This window comes from Pituophis catenifer, unplaced genomic scaffold, assembly GCF_029215685.1.
Source record: "Pituophis catenifer annectens isolate HBS135680 unplaced genomic scaffold, rPitCat1.0.hap2 SCAF_8, whole genome shotgun sequence".
NCBI classification, from domain to species: Eukaryota; Metazoa; Chordata; class Lepidosauria; order Squamata; family Colubridae; genus Pituophis; species Pituophis catenifer.
Window position 1 is genome coordinate 26,811,807 of NW_027256888.1, and position 23,975 is coordinate 26,835,781.

General features: G+C 41.5%; 1 protein-coding gene across 5 annotated transcripts in view; it reads right to left on the reverse strand.

Moving 5' to 3' along the window:
• The window catches only part of BOD1L1 (biorientation of chromosomes in cell division 1 like 1), a 139,946-nt gene that overhangs the window by 61,800 nt on the left and 54,171 nt on the right, over positions 1-23,975 (reverse strand). For all 5 annotated transcript variants that reach the window (XM_070948415.1, XM_070948416.1, XM_070948417.1 and 2 more), the window contains exon 10: positions 198-5,922. In XM_070948415.1, the coding sequence (XP_070804516.1) occupies positions 198-5,922 (5,725 nt within the window). The remainder of the gene's footprint in view (positions 1-197; positions 5,923-23,975) is intronic.

A 23,975-nucleotide genomic window follows, 5' to 3' on the forward strand; every position in this document is an offset into this window, starting at 1 on the left:
AACACCAAGCAAACAATCAAGTACAAAACAATGCTCTAATCCAAGGAACATTATATGCTGGGCATGTACTGTATATAAACAGGGAGCAAACTCCATACTCATTTGCAGTGATGGTATTAACTAGTTGAAAATGAAACATCTGCAAGCAAGCAAGCAAACTCAGAGAACACAGATAGTCTCTTCTATTTCATTCTTACCATGATCGTTTTCTATATTTCCATGAACAAGAGCATCTGGTACTTTAGCATTTACATCAGCCTTGCTACATTGAGCATTCTCAGAATTTCCTCCTAATTCAAATGGTAATGAACTGGAGTTGGAGACATCCTTTCCTTCAGTAACTTCAGCTTTTAAAACTGGTTGGTGAATAATAAAGTCTATCTTCTCATTCCACAATTTTTTTTCTAGTAGACCAGCAGGTTTTGACAGAACCTCAATATATTTCCCATCTTCTTTGGATTTATTTCCAGCCATATTTGTTTCAGCAGATAGGCCACGACAGACACAGGAATCAAAACTTATTTCTGCACAGGGAAGTTCAACTACATTAACAAGTTCCATTGTACTTGTGGAAATTTCTATGCTTTCACTATTGCCATTAGTCCTGGATATAACTGAAGGTTCTCTACTTTCTTCCTCACCCTGGATCCCTTGACCATCATTAGGTAACTCAACTAAATTCTTACTGTTTTTTAAATCTGTCAACATAGTGGGATCTAATTCTTCAGGGCACATACTGTTTTTTTCTTCCAATTCTGTGCTTGTCAATGTACATGGAATTTCTTCTGAGGCAGCAGCTCCTGTTCTGTCAGGATTCTTTGCAAGATCCTCTGTAGTTGAAGCAATAAACAACTGATCAGATCTGCTATTAATAATACTGAACTCAAGGCCATGACATATTCCTACTTTTGTAAGTAAATGCATGTCACTTTCATCTAATTCAGATTCTTGGCTTGTAGCTCCTTGAACAGTCTTGTACTTTTCTACTTTTGGGGAGACCACTGTATTTTTACTTCTGTGTTTTGTTTCTATTGGTACAACTACACTATGTGTAACTCTGTTACATATCTCAGTTGCAAGCTGAGCAAAATTCAATTTTCCTTCTGTTACAGAGATCTGATTAATTTGTTTCTCAGCAGAAAATTCAAAATGTTCTACTGAACTTGTTGAGATTGTGGTGGTATCAGTAGTTTGCTCCAGTCTTAGATCTAAGCATTGAGCAATGTCTTCAGTGCCTTCCTCTGAAACAGGAGTTTCTGTGTCTTCAATTATACTTGTGGAAATTGTAGCACATTCATCCCTTCCCTCTTTATTACCAACCACCTGGATTTCATCACTTCCTCCAGTGAATACACTGGGCATATGAATGGCATTTATCTCCATGCTGTTGGTTTTCTCTACAACTCTGTTAGTAGCAAATATAGTGTCAGTATCTTTCACTGTTACGATTGGCATTGGAGTTTCAAATTCTTCTAAAATACTAGTAGAAATTTTATTAGATTTCATAACATCTCTATCTTGATTCATATATTTGACAGTTGTACTTGGTGCAGGAAAACTGAAATCTTCAGACGTTAGCAGACCTCTGAACTCCTCTAAGTTTTCAACTGTTCTTTCAACAAGTGGTAATGTTGGCTCATTGTGTTTGGCAGAATGTGCTGAAATAGAGCACAATTTGGCCCCACTTGTAGAGATAATCTCACCTTTACTTTTATCATTTTCACTAGCAGATGCTGAAACTATATTTATTTCCTTAGATACTATCTTAATCAGCTCTCCACATTTCCTGTTATCCAAGGAAGATTCAGTGTTCTCACTCTTCTTTTCACTAACCAATGGCTGATTTATACTTTGTTTATTTAAGAGTTCATTGTTACTCTTAAGTGTCTCGGTAAACAGAGAATCCTCATTCGGGGAGACAAATGCCATATTTTCATTACTTATGCCAACGCTAGTGGTGCTACTTGCAACTGTCCCCTTTATATTATTGTAAATACTATCAACCTTCATTTCTTTTGATAAGCATGCCATAATATCAATAGAACTTTTATTTGCATTTAAAGAATATTCATCTAACCCTGTTCCAAGCTGATCTGTAGATAGACAGACAGAACTTTCATGTTCTGTATTTCCCATGTTAATAAGCAACATTCCACTTTCTTCTGTTCCTGTACAAGTCAACACATGTTCTGCTTCTTCATTGCCTCTTCCTGTACTAGTTACAAAATTTTCACTTTCTTCATCCTCTTCTTTTTCACCTGTGCTGGTTACACAACCTTCATCATCAATATATGACCCTTGACTGACCTCAACAGCATTTGTTTCAGTTCTAACTTCTGTACTGTCTGTGGCAAGTTGATATTTTTCTCCTGGGTCTGAGACTCCTACAAATCCTTTCTGGTTTTCCTCCAAAAGAGTACAAGCAGGATCATCTTCTGCTATTATTCCTGTGCTAGTGACAGCACTCTCACCATTTACAATGTCTTCACTTTTATCAGCTTGGGATATTGTCGCGATATTATTTACCATTTCAGGGCAAAGCCCAGTTACAGCATTCTCTTGTGAATCTGTACCAGTCACTGAACAAATAGCATAACCAATGTGCTCAGTTTCTATAGCTGTACAAGTCACAGTGCCCTCAGCTGCTTTAGCTTGTTCACATTGAACTGAGTTACTCTGAAAGGTATCTGGATTTTCACCCATCATAGACTGATTCTGAGCTTCAGTACCTGCACTGGTTACAGCACCATCACTTTCTATTTCACCTGTGCATGTGGCACCGCCATCAAATTTGCTTATATCAACGTAGTTGGAAGCTATACATTTTTGTTCAGAGCTTGCACTGGTTACAGCATCATCTTTCTCTTCTGTTACACAGCTATTCACACTTTGATCAAGTTCATCTCTTCTTCCATTGACTGCCTTCTTTGTACTTTCTTCTACGTAATTCACAGTGCATTCACCACTTTCTCTTTCCTTTCTACTGGTTGAAGAACTCTCACATATTGCAAGCTCTTCCATAACAGCACCACTTTCTTCAGCCGTTGTGACAGTCCACTCACCAATTGCTTTTTCTGTTACAGAATGGGCATTTTCTTTACTTTTGATCCAAGGGCCCAAAGTGAAACCTTCATCTGCTTCTATACTTGCACAACTTAAATGAGCCTTTCTTTGTTCTTCTGAGCAAGTAATGATGGCTTCACCTTCGGTTAGCAAATTTGACACGTCTTCATCTCCATGGTTTTCTTTAATACTATCAGCTATGGAAGGGTTCCCAGTAGGTCTTTCTGTGCTAGTTCCTATAACATTTGCATCAGTTTCCATACTACTGTGACTAACAATGCAATGGATACCTTCTACACTACTGCCTACTACACTGCTTTCATTATTATCTTCAGCAACTTCTTTCATATCATTTCCTCCTTTGATGAGTGCAGATACTTTGATTTTTTTTTCTGGAACATTCTTGGGCACTGAACCTGAAGATAATTCTACTAAATTACTAATACTCTGATCTTTGTCTGTTTTCAGTTTGTATTCTGCAATATCCTCACTGAAATGATCCTTTTCTACTTTCTCCAAATTGATTAAAACATATTTGTTTGCACTTCTATTTGTAGATGCTGCTTCTGAGCCTATGAGATTATCATTCTCTAAAATACTAGTTGATGCACTTCCAGTTCTTTTTTGCCTAGTAACTTCCTGAATGCCTGCTACAGAACTTATCCCTTTTTTAGGTATTAGTTTAGAAGGTAAATGTATTGTGTCTTCTGAATTTTTAATTCTTATATTGGCAGTATCATCTTTCAGGTTTGTATTGAGCACGATGTTATCATAAAATTTCATTTTAACAGCAAGGGTTTGACTATCTGAAATGGTATATTTAGCACAAGATCTATTCAAAGATCCCTCTTTAGATCCATTATTTGAAGGCTCTGTGATTTCTGGAAGATCTACATCCATAGATTTTTGATGTGCACATTCCCTTGTTAAACTCTTTATTGAAGAACTACTTTTCCAAATTTGATGACCTCTACTTGTAAGATTCTTTGGACTATGACCATCCTCAGTCATTCCATGAAACTTTAATTTTTCATTTTCATGAGCAGCATCAGGTAAAACGTGATCAGTTTCTTCATAAGCAACATTTACATGATGCTGTTCTTTTTCAAAACAACTTAAATCCTTTGGAATCTGCCTGAAGGTGCCACTTGATATATTTACTTCCTTAGTAGAAAAAACTTCCACTTTTCCTTCAGAGTTACTGAAATTTGAATACAATGTTGTATTGAATTCAGATCTTAAATTATGATGTATTTGGTCTTTGACAATATTTTTCAATTCGGCTTTTCCCTGTAAATTGTTACTGCTTTCTTCCTCAATTTGGCTTTGTTGATTATGAATATCACTGTAATATTCCTCAATTGGCTCCTGGGTTTGATCAGAATAGAGTAAGTGCCCAGTAGTCTTTTGAAAAGAAATGAAAGGGTTTGTGACAGCTGGTATTTTTTCCTCTCTCGTATCTATTTCTTGGGTTGATGTATTCACCTTTTGATGTTCATTATTTAATCTTTTAATAGGCTTCTTTGTGTGCAGATTTTCTGGCATCTTTGCATTGTTTTCTACTTCTTTAATGCCTTTGTCTTCTGATTTGCCCTCATCTTCTTTCTTTTTCATGTCCTTGTTATTATGCTTAAAATTTTTGCTTTTGTGATTATCTGCTGACAATCTCCTTTCCAGTCTGGAAGTACTCAAATATTTATCACTTTTACTTCTCTCTCTTATTTTTTCTCCCAACTGCCCTTTAACTTTATGATTAGCATCTTTTTGGAAACTACTAAGTGAATGTGCTTCACTTTCAATTTCCAACTCAGTGGAATTTTCTTCAAAAAATTTCATTTCCTGTTTGAACTTAGATTGTTTATCTGGATCACTCTCTTCTGAATGTTTATCTTTGTCCAATTTCTGCACGGATTCCTGCTTAAATAAACTTTCTTGTAATTCACTTTCAGGTACTTTGGCTGATTTGTTGTAACTCTTGGACATCGGTTTTAATACGATCCTTTCTTCTAAGCCATTCTTTGATCTTCGCCTGACTTTGTGTAAATTATCACCTTGCCGCAAAATATGATCCAAATTGGATGATTCTGCATCATGCTTTTCTTCTTCATTTCGTTTTGATGTTAAGGAAGAAACATGAGTCTTTGAGGCACTTTGTGACTCTTTTGGTGGCCTAGAATCATTTGGAAACTTCCTGGATTTGTATTCTGCTTTCAATTTCTCTGTGGAAAGCTGCCTCTGTTTTCTGTTGTTCTCTTTACGTATAATCTCATTTTTTTCTGAAGTGGTTTTCACCTCTTTGCTGTTCATGGAAGCCTTTCTTTCATTTCTATGCTTGTTTTTCTTTTCAGTTTTATCATCAGGCAAAACTTTTGCTAGCTGACTATTTTTCACAACAGTTTCTTCATTTCTCATGCTCTTCTCAGATGGTACATTTTCAACATTTTCATTTGTTTTCTGAACATTATCTCCTTTACATTTATACTTCATTAATGATTTGTCTTCTTTGTTTTCATTTTTATCTTTTGATGGTCTGGCCTCTTTCTTCAGTACATTCTTAACACTTGGTGTTTCTGACTCATCTTTTTTAATATGTTTTTCATTTTTAAGTACATTCCTTTGCTTTTGAGGCTCTTCTAGACTGGCCTCTGCCATTTCAAATTGAGATTTTCCTTCAACATCTGGCTGGATAACCTCCAATTGGAAAGAGGCAGACGTTCTTCTCTTGTGTTCCTTTTCAACTTTGATTTCACTTTTATTTTCCTCCAGTGAAAGTCCCAATTCTGCAATTTTTCTAACAACTTTATTTCCATTTTTGCCTTGATTGACTTTCATTTCTTTTGAAGACAACTTTTCAGTATTCTGCAAGACAAAAAAGGGACAAATTGTTAAGTCATCTTTAGTTCAAATACTGACAGCTTCATTTATAATTATTTATAAAATGGATTGGATCCAGTGCTCTTCTTAGTGAAATTTTGCTGTTGTTAGAAACAATTTCCTCCAAAACAATTTCTGTTCCTGCATTCCAACACAATTGCTTATGCCATTTGTCAGGGTTCCGAGTAATGCACCCATTGAAATCAGAACTCCAAGGCAGGTAGATTCCTCAAAGAACATGTTTATTGGATACATCATATCAGCACAGGAGGTGAAAACCAACTCTGAAAGTTCCAGCGGTTTTCACCTAATTAAAAGAATAAAACTTCCCCCCTCCCAGTGTCATCAGTCACATTATCCAATGAATATAGCTGGCAGGCTTCTCTCCTCCTTCACCAGCCACCTGTTATGATGACCTTGATTCTCACAGGAAAATTTTTTATTTTGACTGTAAGCTGGGTTATCTACTTCCCCCTCCCATTCTTTCTCAGGCTTTGTGGCAACTGTGAGGCAGCACAAGATGGCTTCAGCCAGGTTTGCTTCAGAGTTGACAGTCGGACCTCCCCCTCTTAATTGGAGAGAATTTCCTGAAAAATTCAAATGGAAAGAAATTAGATTTTCAATCATCCACCCCTCCCTTCCCCCAGAGGTGCCTTTGGCTTTTGAGGGTATTTATTGTGAAATTGGTTAGTCTATCTGCTTTTGCATCCCAGCTCTTTACCCAGATGGCTTTGGACAACGGGTACCCCTTGGTATTGGAGCCTTCCTTTACACAGTCTGGAGTCCAGGATTCGCTTTACCTCATAATGTGTTTCTATCTGAACTATGATTGGCTTTGGGGCAGCCTGGTCTACTGCCCTCAGCTGAGACCTGATTGCCGGCTTTCACAGGCTGCGGTGGAAGACGGGATGCACTTTCCACAGGAGGCAGGGAAGCTTCAATTCCACCGTGACAGGATTAATAATCTTCATGATGGGAAAGGGGCCTATGAATTTTTGCAGGGTAGTTTTAGTCTCAAATACTTGGTGGAGAGGTAAACCTTACTCCCTATTCTAAAGGGTGGTTGGGAGGACCTATGTTTATCAGCTTGCAATTTTTGGGTTTTTGCAGCCTTCTGAAGGGCTTGTTTTATGTTCTCCCTTGCTGTCCTCAGTGACACCATCCATTCATTTAAGATCATGGAGGAAGATAGCTCTCTAGGGAGTTTCGACATGGGGACGAACTCCATGCCACTAGTGATTTGGAAAGGGGTTAGCCCGGTGCTGCTGTGCACTACATTATTGTATGCTACCTCAGCAAATGGTAACAGGTCTGGCCAATTGGTTTGTTGATAATTAACATAGCATCTTAAGTATTGTTCTACCATTATGTTCGCGTGTTCTGCAGCTCTGTTAATGCTCAGATGGAGCAGAGCTAAGCAATGGACCTTATAAACTCCCTCCAAAATTTGGCTATAAATTGGACCCCCCGGTCGGAGATAATTCTCCTAGGAACTCTGTGCAGCCTATAAAACTGCTTTATGAATAGTTTGGCCAGCTTGTGGGCTGATGGAAGACAGGAGCACACTACAAAGTGGGCTTGCTTAGAGGTCAATCACTGTCCAGATGACCGTACTTCCCCCACTCTCAGGAACCTCTACTATAAAATCCATGGCTATTTCTTCCCATGGCCAGGAAGGGTCAGCTATTTGTTGGAGCAGTCCTGGGAGCTTCCCTGGTCATTTTTTCATTGTGGCACATGTAGTGCAGCTCTTGACATAGTCCTCAATATCTCCTTTCATCTTTGGCCACCAAAATTGCCTCCTGGCCAAGCGCAGGGTTTTCAGGAAGACGAAGTGGCCTGCCTGCTTGCTGGCTCCTTTGCAGTAGCCGCAGGCTGTTAGGGACATACAGTTTAGAGCCCTGCCAGGCAAGTCTATCTCTGAGGGTTAGTAGCTCCTTGTTGTCCCACTACCATGGATCGGTGGTCAGCTCAGTTTTTAACTGTTGAGTTAAACCTGCTCCCTTGTCAATTTTCCGCCTCTGCTGCCTGGTTGTGACTTGTTTGGCTTGCTGGGGGTGAGGGGAGGCATCATAGTGTGGACCACCTCTTCACGCTTGCTGTTGTATTGTGGCATTCGTGACAAAGTGTTAGCTAAAAGATTTCTTCCCCCTGGGATGTATTTTAAGTGAAATTGAAGCGGCTGAAGTACTGCGCTCATTGGATCTGTTCTGATGAGAGCTTCCGCAGGGTCCTAAGTGCCTCCAAGTTCTTATGGTCCATCCATACTTCAAATGGCACTTGGCTCCCTTCAGCCAGGTGCCAGGTCAGCAGAGCCCAGCGGACTGTGTATGCTTCTTTTTCCTACCTCCTTTCAGTCTCTGTTAGTTTTCTGGAGGTATATGCGCATGGTTGAAGGTTCTCCTCTGCATTTTTTTGGAGGACTGCAGCCACCGCTACATCGCTGGCATCCGCTTGGATAACAAATACTTGGTCCAGGTCTGGGTGCTTAAGGATCGGCTCTTTGGCAAATAGTCTTTTGAGCATCTCAAATGCCTTTTGGCATTCCAGGGTCCATTTAAGGGGCTGACCTGGCTGTGGTTTCACTCCCCCCTCCCATCTTTAGTAGTTTGATGATTGGGAGGACGATCTCGGCAAAGGAGGGGATAAATTGTCTGTGGAAATTAGCGAACCCCAGGAAGATTTGGAGCTGTTTGCGGGTTTGAGGAGGTTGCCAGTCCAGGATGGCTTTGACTTTCCCTGGGTCCATCTCTATCCCCTCACTGGACACACAATATCCTAAGTAGTCTAGGCTGGGCTTATGGAACTTGTACTTAAGACAATTTGGTACATAGGTTCACCGCTAGGAATTTCTTGAGCACCTGGCACACCAGTTTGATGTGTTCTTCCAGTGTCTCAGTGAAGTTGAGAATGTCATCTAAGAATACAAGGACCTCCTTATATAGGTGTTCATATAGCACCTCATTAATCAGCTGCATAAATAATGCAGGGAAGCCCTGTAGCCAAAAGGGCATGACTTTAAATTGGAAACTCCTGAGGGGGCAATTAAATGCAGTTTTCTACTTGTCCCCTTCTTTAATCCTCACTCTTTAAATATGCCTCTTGTATGTCTACTTTGGTGAAGATTTTGGCGCCACCACGATGTGAATGTTTTCCCAGTACTGCCCATCTCTAGTCTCACTGATTCGGTAAGGAGCGTGGCGGGGGCTCCCCCTATCAATGATCTGTCAACTTCCGGTGGCACCGCAGGCGCTGACAGACGCTCCTCTTGGACTGTCAGCCCCGCGATTTCGTTAAAAATGGCAAGACAGCACAAATCAGTTGTCTCGCGGCTTGGAAACCTTCCCCTCGGGAGAAGAGAGGAAGGCGAGCAGCCGGACAAAGGTAGAGCTCCCCAAAAGCCCTAGGAGTAATTCTGGGGCTTGGAGGGTGAGAGCTCCCTGGTAGTTCAACTGACCTCCAAATCCAAGGCTTTTCTGCTTCAAACAGAACAAGACGCCGCGACCACCCCTGCAATCAACATTCAGATTCAAAATAAGCTTAAAGCAGGCAGAACAAAAACAGGAGTCCTAGCAACTGCAAGTACTGAACTTTAACTCTGTGTCTATACTTCTTCCTTCTAAGACTTTTAAAACGAAAGCAAAAATGGCGCCTGAATTGTAACAGGGCATGAAAGTTCAATATAACTATTGAAAGTTATAGTGAAAGTGATACTTAACATCGTTAGCGCTTCAAAGGCTGTTTAAGATTGCTGGGTTCTACAACTAAGAAAGAAAGATTTAAAGTGGAAAGGCTACAGTTTGGACTTTAAATAAACTATAATACTAAAAAAAGATTTAGAAACATTTGGATTTATTGATTTGGTTTCTAAGCAAATAAAATCTGGCTTTAAAAGTGCTGGAGGATTTCCAGCACAAGCATCAAAACTACAATCTTTGTCTACTTCAAACCCACAAATACTGACTTTGGAAGTTTTACAGGAATCTCTCCAGGAGGCTTTGAAGCAACAAACTTCTTTTTTAGAGGGGAAAATTAAGGGAGTATCTGAAGAGATGGCAGAAATTAAAGAAGTTGTACAAATTCAGAATAAGGAAATAAGAGAAGATATAGTAATGGCATTTCATGGTCTGGCAAAACACATTGAATTGTTGGATGAAAGAGTAGAAGAAATTAATCAGTCCAATCTGAATTTGGAAAATAAAATAGATGGAAGTTCAGGCCAAGGTGGATAGGGCAGACGATGAAGTGGTGATGTTACAGTATAGAGCGATGGAATTTGCCCTGAGAGTAAGAGATCTGAGAGAACTTGAGAGAGATTTTTGCAGAGGCTTTTGCAAAGATAACTGGGGAGCAACAAGCAGATCTCTCATTGCAAACTGACAAAATATATCATGTTAATTCCTGGTTTGCTAGACAGAATCAATTGCCAAGAGACATTGTGATTTATTTTACAACGAGGAGGACCTGAAATGAAATTTTACAAGCTTTCTAGAAAAATAAACTTCAAATTGCAGGACAAGAGGTTTTAGTGTTGAAAGAAATTCCCCCCAAAATGTTGAGAAGCAGAAAAGAGTTTGCTTTCTTGGTGGATGAACTTAGAAATCGACAGATTCAGCTTAGATGGGATGTTCCAGCTGGACTGGTGGTGAATTATATCGGAGAAAGGTATCGTCTTAACACAATTTGGAAGGCAAAAGATTTTTATACTAACGTATTAAAGGCTGGATGTCCACCATCTCAGGAAATAAGGAGAAGAAAAGAAGAGCTGGCAATACAGGGACAGAATTATTTTATTATTATTTATTTATTTATTTATTTATTTATTTATTTATTTATTTATTTATTTTTTATTTGATTTGATTTGATTTCTATACTGCCCTACTCCCGAAGGACTCAGGGCGGTGCACAGCCAAACAATAAAATACATACATACAAAATTTAAAAGTGGAATTAAAATCAAATTAAATAGTTTTGGCCCAGACAAATTAAAACCCCAATCAATTTAAAACCTATTTTAAAATTTGAATATATAAAATACTAAAAAATTAAAAAATTAAAAATCTTTTATAAAAGAGGGAGAAAATTAGGCCAGGCCCGCCTGGTGAAATAAAAAGGTCTTTAAAGCGCAGCGGAAGGTGCACAGATCCGGGATCCTCCGTATCTCTGGGGGGAGCTCGTTCCAAATAGTTGATGCCCCCACAGAGAAGGCTCTCCCCCTGGGGGCCGCCAGTCGGCATTGTTTGGCCGACGGCAGCCGGAGGAGCCCCTCTCTATGGGAGCGTACCGGCCGGTGGGAGGCTATTGGTGGTAGTAGGCGGTCCCGCAAGTACCCAGGTCCTGAGCCATGGAGCGCTTTAAAGGTGGTAACCAAAACCTTGAAGCGCACCCGGAAGACCACCGGGAGCCAGTGCAGCTCGCGCAGGAGGGGTGTTACAGGGGAACGCCATGTCGCTCCCATTACCACACGCGCGGCCACACTCTGCGCCAGTTGGAGCCTCCGGGTGCTCCTCAAGGGGAGCCCCATGTAGAGAGCTTTACAATAGTCCAGGCGGGAGGTGACGAGGGCATGAGTGACTGTGCGTAAGGAGTCCTGACCCAGAAAGGGACGCAACTGGCGGATCAGGCGAACCTGATGAAAAATCCTCCCGGTCGCGGCTGTCAAGTGCTCTTCTAAAGACAGCTGTGAATCCAGGAGGACGCCCAAGTTGCGCGCCCTCTCCGTGGGGGCCAATGATTCGCCCCCAATAGTCAGTGATGGCACCAACTGACTATATCGGGACATCGGAAACCACAGCCACTCGGTCTTGGATTGGTGGAGCCTGAGCCTGTTCCTCCCCATCCAGATCCGCACAGCCTCCAGGCACTGGGACATCACTTCAAGGGCATCGTTGGGGTGGTCTGGGGTGGAGATGTACAGCTGGGTGTCGTCAGCGTACTGGTGGTACTTCACCCCGAAACCACGGATGATCTCACCCAGCGGCTTCATATAAATGTTGAACAGGAGGGGCGAGAGGACCGACCCTTGTGGCACCCCGCATATGAGGAGCCTCGGGATCGACCTCTGCCCCCCTGTCAACACAGACTGCGACCGATCAGAGAGAAAGGAGGAGAACCACTGCAACACAGTGCCTCCCACCCCTAACTCTTCCAACCGGTGCAGCATGATACCATGGTCGATGGTATCAAAAGCTGCTGAGAGATCTAACAGGACCAGGACAGAGGAGCATCCCCTGTCCCGAGCCCTCCAGAGATCATCTACCAACGCGACCAATGCTGTTTCCGTGCTGTACCCGGGCCTGAAGCCCGACTGGAACGGATCCAGATACGTTGTTTCATCCAGGTGCTGGGGGAGCTGTTGCGCAACCACACTCTCAACAACCTTCGCCACAAAGCGAAGGTTGGAGACCGGACGATAGTTTACCAACATTGCCGGGTCCAGGGAAGGCTTCTTGAGGAGAGGCCTCACTACCGCCTCTTTCAAGGCAGCGGGAAAGTCACCCTCACCCAAGGAAGCATTTATAATCCCCTGGAGCCAGCCTCGTGTCACTTCCCGGGAAGCCAGCACTAACCAGGAAGGACATGGGTCCAATAAACAAGTGGTCGTGTTCAGTCTGCCCAGAATCCTGTCCACGTCCTCAGGAGTCACAGGATCAAACTCATCCCAGATAACATTCTCAAGACCTGCCCCAGTCTCTCCCCCTGGGACTACCCAGTCGGAGTCCAAATCTTCCCGAATCTGAGTGATTTTGTCATACAGATACTGAACAAAATCCTCGGCTCTACCCTCCAAGGGGTCCTCCCGTGCTTCCTGGTGGAGCAGGGAGCTGGTCACCCTAAAGAGGGCGGCCGGGCGGTTATCTGATGATGCAATAAGAGCAGCAAAATAGATACATTTCGCTGCTTTTATCACCACTAAGTAATTCCTAATATGGGATCTTATTAGTGTCCGGTCAGATTCAGAAAGACTGGCCCTCCAACTACTCTCTAGGCATCTTTTCCGACGCTTCAACTCCCTCAGCTCCTCGGTAAACCAAGGAGCCAATTGAGATCGGCGCCGGGTCAGAGGCCGCAAAGGCATGACCCGATCCAGAGCTCCAGCGGCCACCCTATCCCAGGCGGCCACTAGGTCTCCAGTCGAGGCGTGTGCCAGAGCCTCAGGAAATGGCCCAAGCTCCATCTGGAATCTGTCAGGTTCCATCAGGCACCTGGGGCGGAACCATCTTACCGGCTCCGCCTCCCTGCGGCGGGATGCAGCGGTTCGAAGGTCGAGACGAAGGAGAGAGTGATCTGACCATGACAAGGGTTCGGTAACTATATCTCCAATCTCAAGATCCCTCAACCACTGTCCAGAGACAAAAACCAGATCCAGCGTGTTTCCCCCCTTATGGGTAGGGCCATGAATTAACTGGGTCAGGTTCATAGCTGTCATGGAAGCCATGAACTCCCGAGCCACCTCAGACGTCTCACCCACGTACGGCAGGTTGAAATCCCCCATGACCATAAGCCTAAGGGTATCAACTGCCACCGCGGCGATGACGTTGAGTAGCTCGGGCAGGGCTGTTGCCACGTGGCAGGGAGCCAGATACGTGATCAGCAAACCCATCTGAACCCCATGACCCCATTTAACAAAAAGGGATTCACAGCCGGCCGTCTGAGGAACAGTGGCCTCCCTCGGTCTCAGACCTTCTTTAATAATAACCGCTAACCCCCCTCCCCTCCCCTGTGACCTTGGCTGATGGAATGCTTGGAAACCTGGCGGGCACATTTCAACGAGGGGAACCCCCCCTCCTGGCCCAACCAGGTCTCCGTAACACCTGCCAGGTGTGCACCCCCCTCCTGAACAAGATCACAAATGAGGGGGGCTTTGTTTATTACGGACCTGGCATTGCACAGCATCAGCCGGAGGCCTGGGTCCTGAGGGTCTATGCAACCTGAGGAGCGAGTAGAGCCTTGGGGGCCGGAGCACACCACCGCTCGTAAACAGCGAGTGCGCACTCCCCTAACACGATATGGCCCCCTGCTCCCGCCATATCTACCCCTCCCACCTACAGTACTGATGTTCAGAAACCTATCCGGACAAGCTCTAACCCCGGGTTCCCCACGCCCCACACCGCGCTTCACTGCCAGACCCGACCCTCCCCCTTGTGGGTTATCCCCCATACCCACAGCCCAAATTCCAATCTGACCCTCCCCCTCCCTGGGACCCCTTAAAAATTTGACTAAAAATTTCAATAGAAAACCCCTCAATCCCCTAGTTTTCACATGCCACCTCTCTGGGTCCCAAAACCCGTCCTTGAGGTGGGCCCTCGATAGTGAGGAGGGCCACATCTGTGAGAGGGGGGAATCTCGCAGCGCAAGAAGATCCGCTGTTGTGTACATCTCCAAGATGCAGCAATGGAGGCACGGAGCTCAAACAGGGGACTTCACAAAAGATGTAACACAGCCATTTGTTCATTGATGTACTATTGGTATCTCTACTGTCCTCCCACGACAGTAGGAGGGTCCTGATTATCTCATCCAATGGGAACGGCCTACGGCCCACCCTCTCACGGCAGGGCCCCCAGGGGGCCGTAAATCGAAAAAACTTCTCCGACAGACGAGACTCATGATGTAATAGAGGACCCCTCAACAGTTGCATCAATTGACTGACCCATGGTCAGAGGAAGAGTTTATCAGTCTATCAGTCAGTCACATCACGGGCAAAGATGGAAAATCCTTGGCATAGTCTTATACTCAAGATCACATCCGAGTAAGTCCCGATGAAAAAAAGGGGGGGGAGAAGGGAGGGGGAAGAAGGGAAAAGGGGAAGAAAGGGGGGGAGAGAGAGAACTCCCTCAGTTAGGGCAAATAATGAGCCCATTTAGGCGGACACAGTACCCGGGGGGGGGGGGGGGAAGGGCTGGTATCCATACGAGGGAAAAACCTTCTGTCACCCACCAGCTCTATTTTCCTCAGTTCTTCCAGACCCCAGCCTCCATTAAATGTCACAGGAGGCCTCCAGGTCCTCTGCAGACGCCAGGATATTCCGAGGGGGGGTCTCTCTTCTCCAATCCCAAGAAAAGTAGGAAAGTAAACAGCCACAAGCTGCAGGAGAGACCTCGCTTATTGAAGAAGACTTATTGCAATTTTTTGGTACTGATCAACCTTTGGAAGTAGTAGAAAAAAGAGAGGAACCAAAAGATCAAAGGCAGACTCGCGCTGCAGCAAAGCGAAAAGAACAAGATTTAAAGTCACAGCAATCTCAAATGAAAGCTCAAGAAGCTACAAAAACAGAAGCAGAGGGAGGAGCAAGGCCGAAGAGAAAGGTGAAGGAGGATCTTCAGCTGGTGCTCTTAGAGCTTCAAGGTGCCAAGAATGGTAACTAAATTTTTGATCTGGAATGTCAATGGTTTGAATTCACCACAAAAGAGAAAGAAAATATTTCATTATTTGAAACAGTTTAAAAACGATGTAATTTGCCTACAAGAAACACATATTAGAGTGACAGATCAAAAATACTTGATAAATTCAAGATTGGGGACACATTTTGTTGCATCTGCTCCAGAGAAGAAAAATGGTATAGTTATATACCTAAGGACAGATTTAACAGCCAAATTAATTGAGGCAGATGCTTAAGGAAGATATATTGCAATTGAATTCCTAATAGAAGGGAAGAAAACACTTTTAATTGGAGTATATGCTCCTAACCAACAGCAAGAAAAATTTTATAAGCTTTTGCATACCAAAATAATACAATGGGATTATAAATCGTGTATATTAATGGGTGACTGGAATGGAGTATTGGATACCCAAAAAGACAAAAAAGGATTACTTCAAAATACCCAAAATCATGCAAGATTGCCTAAATCTTTTTTTGATATAATGGATGATATGGAGTTGAGAGATATCTGGCGAGAACGAAATGTTGAAGAAAAGGATTTTACTTTTTTTTCTGATAGACATCAATCCTTTTCTAGGATTGATTTTATATTAATTACTAATGATTTCTTTTCTAGGGTAAAGAAGACGAAGATATGTTCAAGAATTTTATCTGATCATAGTCCGGTGTGGATGGAATTAGAGCAGGAAAAGGGAGCTAGAAGGTCTTGGAGGCTAAATGAAAATTTGTTAAGATATGAGGAAAATGTGAAAGAATGTAAAAAACAAATGAAAGAATTTTTTGCTATGAATATGCACAAGGGTACGCCTATGGAAATGGTTTGGGATGCAAGTAAAGCATATATGAAAGGAACCTTAATATATTTGAATAATAAATATATTAAGAAAAGAAATGGAGGGACTTAGAAGAGGAAATAAAAAAGAAAGAGCAAGCACTTATATTAAATCCAACAGATTTAATCCAACTGCGAGGGCAGTTTAATATGTTGATGGCAGACCAAGTGGCAACTAATTTACAATATGCTAAACATAACACTTTTTGTAATGCAAATAAACCAGGTAGATGGTTAGCCTACATGTTAAGGAAAAAACTAAAGCTACATACTATAGAAAAAATAGAATACAAAGGTAAAGAGGTATATCAACAAAATATGATTAAAAAAGCCTTTTTAGAATTCTATACAAAGTTATATGCTAGTGATACAATTCAAGGCAAAGATATAGACAGATATTTACAGGAGGAGAATATCCCTGTAATTACACCAGAGCAAAGGGAAGGACTGAACCAACCAATAACTTCGGAAGAAATTATTTTACCAATTAAACAGTTAAAGGGGGGTAAAGCTCCAGGCACAGATGGAGTGACAGCTGTTTATTATAAAAAGTTGCAGTTAGAAATGGTAGAACCGCTTAAGGAACTATTTTGCAAGATTCAAGCCAGAGGAGATGTACCCCCTTCATGGAGAACAGCTTTTATTTCATTGATTCCAAAGGAGGATCAAGACCGTAGTCAACCTAAGAATTATAGGCCAATATCACTTTTAAATACTGATTATAAGATTTTTGCTAAAATATTAGCAAATAGGTTAATGGTAATCATGCAACAAATGATTCATAATGACCAATCTGGATTTATAAGTGGGAGACAAATGAAAGGTAATGTAAGACAAATTGTAAATTTATTGGAATATTTGGAAAGGAACAACCAAGACCCTGCAGCGCTTATCTTTTTGGATGCGGAGAAGGCATTTGATCTATTGAATTGGCAATTTTTATTGAAAATAATAGAAAAGATGCTGTTTGGAGAATACTTTACACAATCTATTAGAGCAATATATCAGAGACAAACAGCACAAATAATAATTAATGGTGGTTTAACAGAAACTTTTAAAATTGAAAAAGGTACAAGACAGGGATGTCCTTTATCACCATTATTGTTTATTTTAACGTTGGAACCTTTATTGAATAAAATACGAGGGTCAAATAAAATAAAGGGAATTAAAATTAGACATCATGATTATAGATTTAAGAGCATTTGCAGATGACTTGGTTGTTACTTTAACTCAACCAGTACAATCAGCTACAGGTTTAATGGATATAATTAGCCAATATGGACAAATGTCTGGATTTAAAATAAATAAACAAAAAACAAAGATAATAACTAAAAACATGATGGTAAAGCAAAAAGAAGAACTAGAAAAAGTAACAGGATTTGAAACAGTAAAAAAGGTTAAATATCTAGGGGTATATATCACAGCCTCAAATGTAAAATTACATAAAAATAATTATGAAATGTTATGGCAAAAAATACAGAAAGAGATGGAGAACTGGGGACAACTACAATTATCTCTGTTGGGAAGAATAGCAGCAATAAAAATGAATGTTCTACCTAGGTTTCTATTTTTGTTCCAAATGATACCAATACTCAAGAAAGATGAAAATCTGAGGGAATGGCAGAAGGGTATTAATAATTTTGTTTGGGCAGGGAAAAGACCGAGAATAAAGCTAAAAATAATGCAAGATATACGTGAAAGAGGAGGTCTTAAAATGCCTAAGTTAAGATTATACTATGAAGCAGCTGTCCTAACAATAATTAGTGATTGGATTAACTCAATAGAAGAAAGAATATTGAACACTGAAGGATATGATTTGTTATATGGCTGGCATGCTTATTTATTATATGATAAAAAGGTGGATAAGACCTTTAAAAGCCATATATTAAGGAATGCCTTGTTACGAGTTTGGAAAAAGTATCAATATAAGTTAAATTATAAGATACCTATATGGGCAATACCCAGACATGCGATAGAGAAAATAAGTGTAGAACAAAAGCAAGAAGTGATTACTTATAAAGAGCTTTTTAAAATGGAAGGGGGTGTATTGCAGTTAAAATCTTTAAATGCATTAAAAGAAGAAATAATAATTCAAACTTGGTTTCAGTATGGTCAGTTGCAAGCCAGATGGAAAGAAGATCAGAGAATTGGTATCATGCAGAACGAGGAAAATTTGGTAAAACAAATTAGAGACCAAGGTCAAATGTATATAAAAAGATTATACAATGTATTGATAGAAATAGATTCAGAAACGGAATTAGTTAAGGATTGTATGATAAAATGGGCACAAAATATTCAGGAACCAATAATGATGGAAACTTGGGAAAAAATATGGGTTAGAAATGTAAAATTTATGCAAGCACAAAATTTAAGAGAAAATTTTTACAAAATGTTTTATAGATGGCATTTAGATCCTAAAAAGTTGGCTTGTATGTATCCGAATTTACAATCTAAGTGTTGGAGATGTGATTGTGATGATGCCACTTATTATCATATATGGTGGACTTGTAAAAAAAGTTAAAGCATTTTGGATTAAAATATGGTGGATTATCCAAAATATTCTTAAAAAGAAGATAAAGTTTACTCCACAATTGTTTTTGTTGGGTATAATTACAGATTGTACGGTTATAGAGACTAAATTGATTTTAAATTTAATAACTGCAGCTAGACTTTTGGCGGTGCAATATTGGAAGAAGGAAGATTTGCCTACTATTGAAGAATGGACATTAAAAGTAGCGAATTTGGCAGAAATGGCGAAGATTTCAGCATATTTGAAAGATCACTCACAAGAAAGATATATATCGGAATGGAGAAGATGGATTGATTATATTCAAAACAAATATCGGACTAAAAAGTATCAAATAGCTTATGAATGAATAGAAAAATTAAGAGTATTTATATTTAGTTAAGTAAAAGGGGAGTTAAAGTGTGAAGGGGGGGGGACAGGAATCCTTAGTTTATTAGCTTAGTTTAGCATATGATTGTTAATTGTTATATCCTGTATTTTGTTCTGGGAAGTTCGGGGGGGGGGGGGTTGGGGGGGTAAAGAAGGGAGGGGGGAGGGGGAAATACTTGTAAAAAAAAATTTGTGTTTTTCTTTTTTCTTTCTGTAAAACTCTTTAATAATAATAAAAAAAAGATCTGTCAACTTGTTTGAATCTTAGGGGTTGGGTCAGGGTCCTCACCTTGATTCCTAGCTTCAGGGCAGTTTGCAAGCTGATTAGACAATGGGGGCATCCCGAGTCTATTATGGCCTCTACATTCCCCGGGCTCTGGATTTTGGTGATATGATTTTTGAGGGGATGGCAAAGGGACGGATGGCTTCGCTTACCATTGGATCGTCCTCCCCCTCATCATCGCTGTCATAGGGCACCGGCTGCCAGATGTCCCCAGTTGGAGTTCTCTCCCCTTCACTGGAGGGGGACAAGACCTTAATGGCCTGACACACACTTTACCCTCCTTTGGCTGCCGGGGAGGCTTCTTTGCCTTGGCAGGCTCTGGAAGCTTCCCCCTAGGTTGGGAAGCAGGAGCAAGGCACTTAGCAGTGGCTTTGCTGGCCACAGCAAAAGCATTTGATGGGCAGTCCCGAAGCTCCACTGGAGGAGTCTGTGGTTTGAGTAGGGGTTGATCATCTCCCCAGTTGTCGCTTTGCCAGTTGGGTCTTTGGCTTTGGCTCTGTGGCTTCACACCGCCTGCATCACTTGAGCTCGAGGTCCATTGCTACTCCCATCTGATACCACTTGTGGATCTGATCAGGGACTCCTCGATAAATGCACACATTTAGCAGCTCATGGTCCAGGCCCTCTTTGAAGAAGTATACCAGTAGTCTTTCCGGCCACTGCCGTAGCCTCCCAGCCATTCGTCAGAACTCTCAGACATATTCCTTGGCGGGTTGGCCCCTCTGCTTTAATTTGCGGATCTCAGCTTCAGTTTGCAGTGCCTGGGAGTTGTCCTCAAACCTAGACTTTGTTCTCCAGCTCTGGCTGGAGTTGGGTCACCCATTCAGCTGCCTCCCCTTCCATGTTTGCTGTCACAATGCGGACCATCGCTCGGTCACTTGGGTAGTCCGCCATGTGGTCATCTAGATGAGCCCACCCCTGGTTCATGAAGAACACCAGTTTCTCCAGGTCCCTGTCGAAGGTGGTTTTCATGGCGGGAGGTGTGGCTGGGTGAGGAGGTGGTGGTTGTGGTGGCACCCAAGCTGGAGGCTAGTAACCTGGAGCCCAGCTGGGCCCAGGGTAGTATGCCCAAGGGGAGGGCCTTGTGGGGGTTGGGCACGTGGCCAGGTGGTCTTGCTACCCGATGGCACCGTGGTGAGCTCTGTTGTGGGCCTGGGCTCAACCAGGCTTGCTACCTGACGGCAGCAGAGGGTTAGCTGGCTGCATCACTTTGCTGGAGCCAGATTGCAGTGGAGCAACAATGTCAGGACAGGTCTGCTCAGGACCCCGTCAGGCCATTCAAGCTTACCCGCCTGCCCCATCTTCACCTCTGGGGCATGGTATTCTACACAGTGGGGACAGCAGCAAAGAAGGTTCTCTTTCTAGACCCTGCCAATCAAAACAGGATCTGTAGCATATCTTCCCTGCCAGATCAAGTGAGATGGGCTGATGAGATTGGGCTGATAAAATTGGGCAAAGCCAGTTCTGTAGGTAACCTGGTCCTATGCCACATACAAATTTATAGGTGATGACTAACACTTTGAATTGGACCCAGAAACAAACGGATACCCAGTGAAGTTCAGGGAACAAGGGTATTATATGTGCCCTTTTTCAGACATCCAGTATGGGTTGCATGGCCGCGCTCTGTACCAGTTGAAGCTTCCGGATACTAGCTCCATGTAAAGTACATTGCAATTGTCCAATCTTGAGATGACAGAACATGAATGGCTGAGTGTCAAGACTCCCTGAATGGGGATTCAACCAGAAACGTTGCAGCAAGACAGTCGGGGATTAGTGGGGTTGGATGAATCCCGCGAAATCCTGGGCTGACGAACTGCTGCAGAGGGGTCTTCGGACCAGAACTGTCCTGTAGGGACAGGGAAGAAAGAGGCACCTCGGAAGACCAAGAAAAACAGGCAAGTTTCTTGGAGGTCAGAGGAAATTCTCTCTGACTCTGCAGCGGGGGGCGGTGGCCATTACGACCGCCAGTAAGCTGGGGCAACCGGAATAAGCGATATGCAGGAGCGGAGAATATTGATGCCGGGTGAGTGATATCTAACTCATAGGCAGAAAGGGGAAAAAAAGGATTTTTAAAACAATTGTAAATGTCCTGGCATTATAATAGCGGCTAATAGGCATGGGAAAGGACGGAAGAAGACTACTAAGGCGGAAGTTATAAAGTAACAGAACCAGATTAGAAATTTGTTTGTTTTGGATTTAAAATACTTGGAGAGCCTTAAAAAAAATAGAAGAACCAAGAACCCAAAAAGATTCTTTTTTAATTTGGAAACTTTAAAGGGAGGAAGATTTAAAAAAAAAAGATGAAGAAGAAAAATCGGTAATAGAAAGGACTTGTTAATGACTTTAAATTGAAACTTAATTGGAACGTAACACGGAATTTGGACTATATAAATCTAGACTGAATTTTAAATTGATTTGGTGTATATAAAGGTGAAAAAGAAGAAAGGAAAAAAAACTCAAATAAGTAAAAACTGTTAAAACGGACTACAACCAAAATGAATGCTTTTTAAGCTTCAATTAATTGTAATTGTAATTAATTGTAATTAATTACAATTAATTGTAATTGTGGATTGTAGAGAGCCATCTTCAGGAGAAAAAAAATCATTACAGCCTTGAACTTTTGTTTTTAAAAAAGGAAAAAAAATGGACTTTGAAAGAGATAACAGCATGTGAGAAATTTTAAGGAGGCTTTGTTCACAAACGTTTTGGTTTGGAGAAAAAAAAAGAGGATTATAACTTCAATTGGAACAATATCAATTTAGAAAGAACAAAATGGCGCAGGAACTGAAGGAAATGATGATAACGATGTACCTATCATTGAAAATGGAAATAAGGGAAATGACTACAATGTTGCATGGAAAATTGAAACTTGATGACCAAAAAATTGACTTAGGATACATTCAAGCTGACAAAGAAACAACTAATGAGAAGCAAGGAAAAGAGACTGATAATAAAGAAGACAAAGACAAGGAAATTGATTATGGAAAATTAAATGATTATATGGGTAGTAATAATAAAAAGAAGAACTTTAAAAATTACATTGGGTTTAACAATGGAAAAAATAGAAAAAGGGGAAAGAAACAAAAAAAGAAAAGAGGAAGACTCCCTGAATGGGCATAATTGGGGCATAGCACATAGATGGGTAAATGCCCTCCTAGCCATGGTGGCCACCTGCTCTTTGAGCAGAAGCTGTGAGGAGAACCTCTAGATTACACACTGTGTCTGTTCATCCAAGACCAAAGGTGACAAAATCTTAAATGCAGAGAGGCTCACTCATAACCATTCTGTTTTACTAGGGTTCCGTTGAAATCTACTGCTCCCCATCCAGACCTTTACCACCTCCATGCATTGAAAATGGACATTGATTGTGACACTCACTTCATCCGACGTGGAGATATATAACTCTGTATCATCAGTGTGTTGATGATATTTCATCCAATAGAGATGGATGAACTCATCCAGTGATTTCATGTAGATGTTGAAAAGGAATGGAGAGAGCCCTGAGCCCTGTAGCACCTCATAAAGAAGAGCTGGACTTCTCATTCCCTATCAACACTAGCTAGAATTATTTTGGAGGAAGGAGGTGAACCAGCACAAACTGTGCCCCCCATCCCCAACTCCTCCACTCCTCAAGTTCAAAAGGACACCATCGTTGATACGCTGCTGAGAGGTCAAAGAGAACAAGGATGGAAGCATACCTCCATCCTGCTCTTGCCAGAGATCATCCATGGATGTGACCAATGCGGTTTCAGTCCCATACCTGGGCCTGAAACCTGCCTGAAAAGAGTCCAGATAATCTGTTTCCTCCAGGATTCTCTGGTGTTGCAACACCACTACTTTCTCAACCATCTTTCCTAAAAAGGGGAGATGGAAGACTGGATAAAAATTGACCAACACGGAGGGCTCTAGCAATGGTTTTTGAGTAGGGGGACACAGCAGTACGTCTTTAAAAGGAGCTGGAAACACTCCCTCTGACAAAGTTGAATTCACCAGCGAATGGACCCATTCACATGATACCTCCTGGGAGGCCTTAACCCGCCAGGAGAGGTATGGATCTAATATACAGGTGGTGGTGTTTTCATTCCGAAGGAACCTGTCTACTTTCTTAAATCCAACAGAATCAAACTGATCCCACATAACTGGGTAAGTCTGTTCCCTGGGCATCTCCATAGGACTTTTAACATGCTTGGAATTACAAGTACTTAATAAGTATCTAATTAATAATGATCATCTTGCATTTAATAAGACTAGGGAAACTGAATTAGTCATCTGGAATAGAAAATTACACTATAATTCAAAGCAGTCAAAAGTAGATGATTAACAAAGCATATTTCGTATAATTTTCATCAGTAATAATCACCCCCAAACATTCTATCTTTTTCACAGTTTTAAGTTCCAATTTCTTCTGGTCTTCCACAATCACATTCTTAGTCAATATGGTCATCTTTAGTTTATTTATTTTTAAGGTCACCATTTCTCAAAATATTTTAATCTTCCTCATAACATATTCAATATACTCTTGCACAGTCAATACCAAATAATCAGCAAAAGCACAAAGTTACAGTTGTGCACTTTAATTTGTAATCCTTTTGCACTGTTGTCTTGTCTAATATCCCTATTCAACAGTTCCAACACCAGAATAAATAAT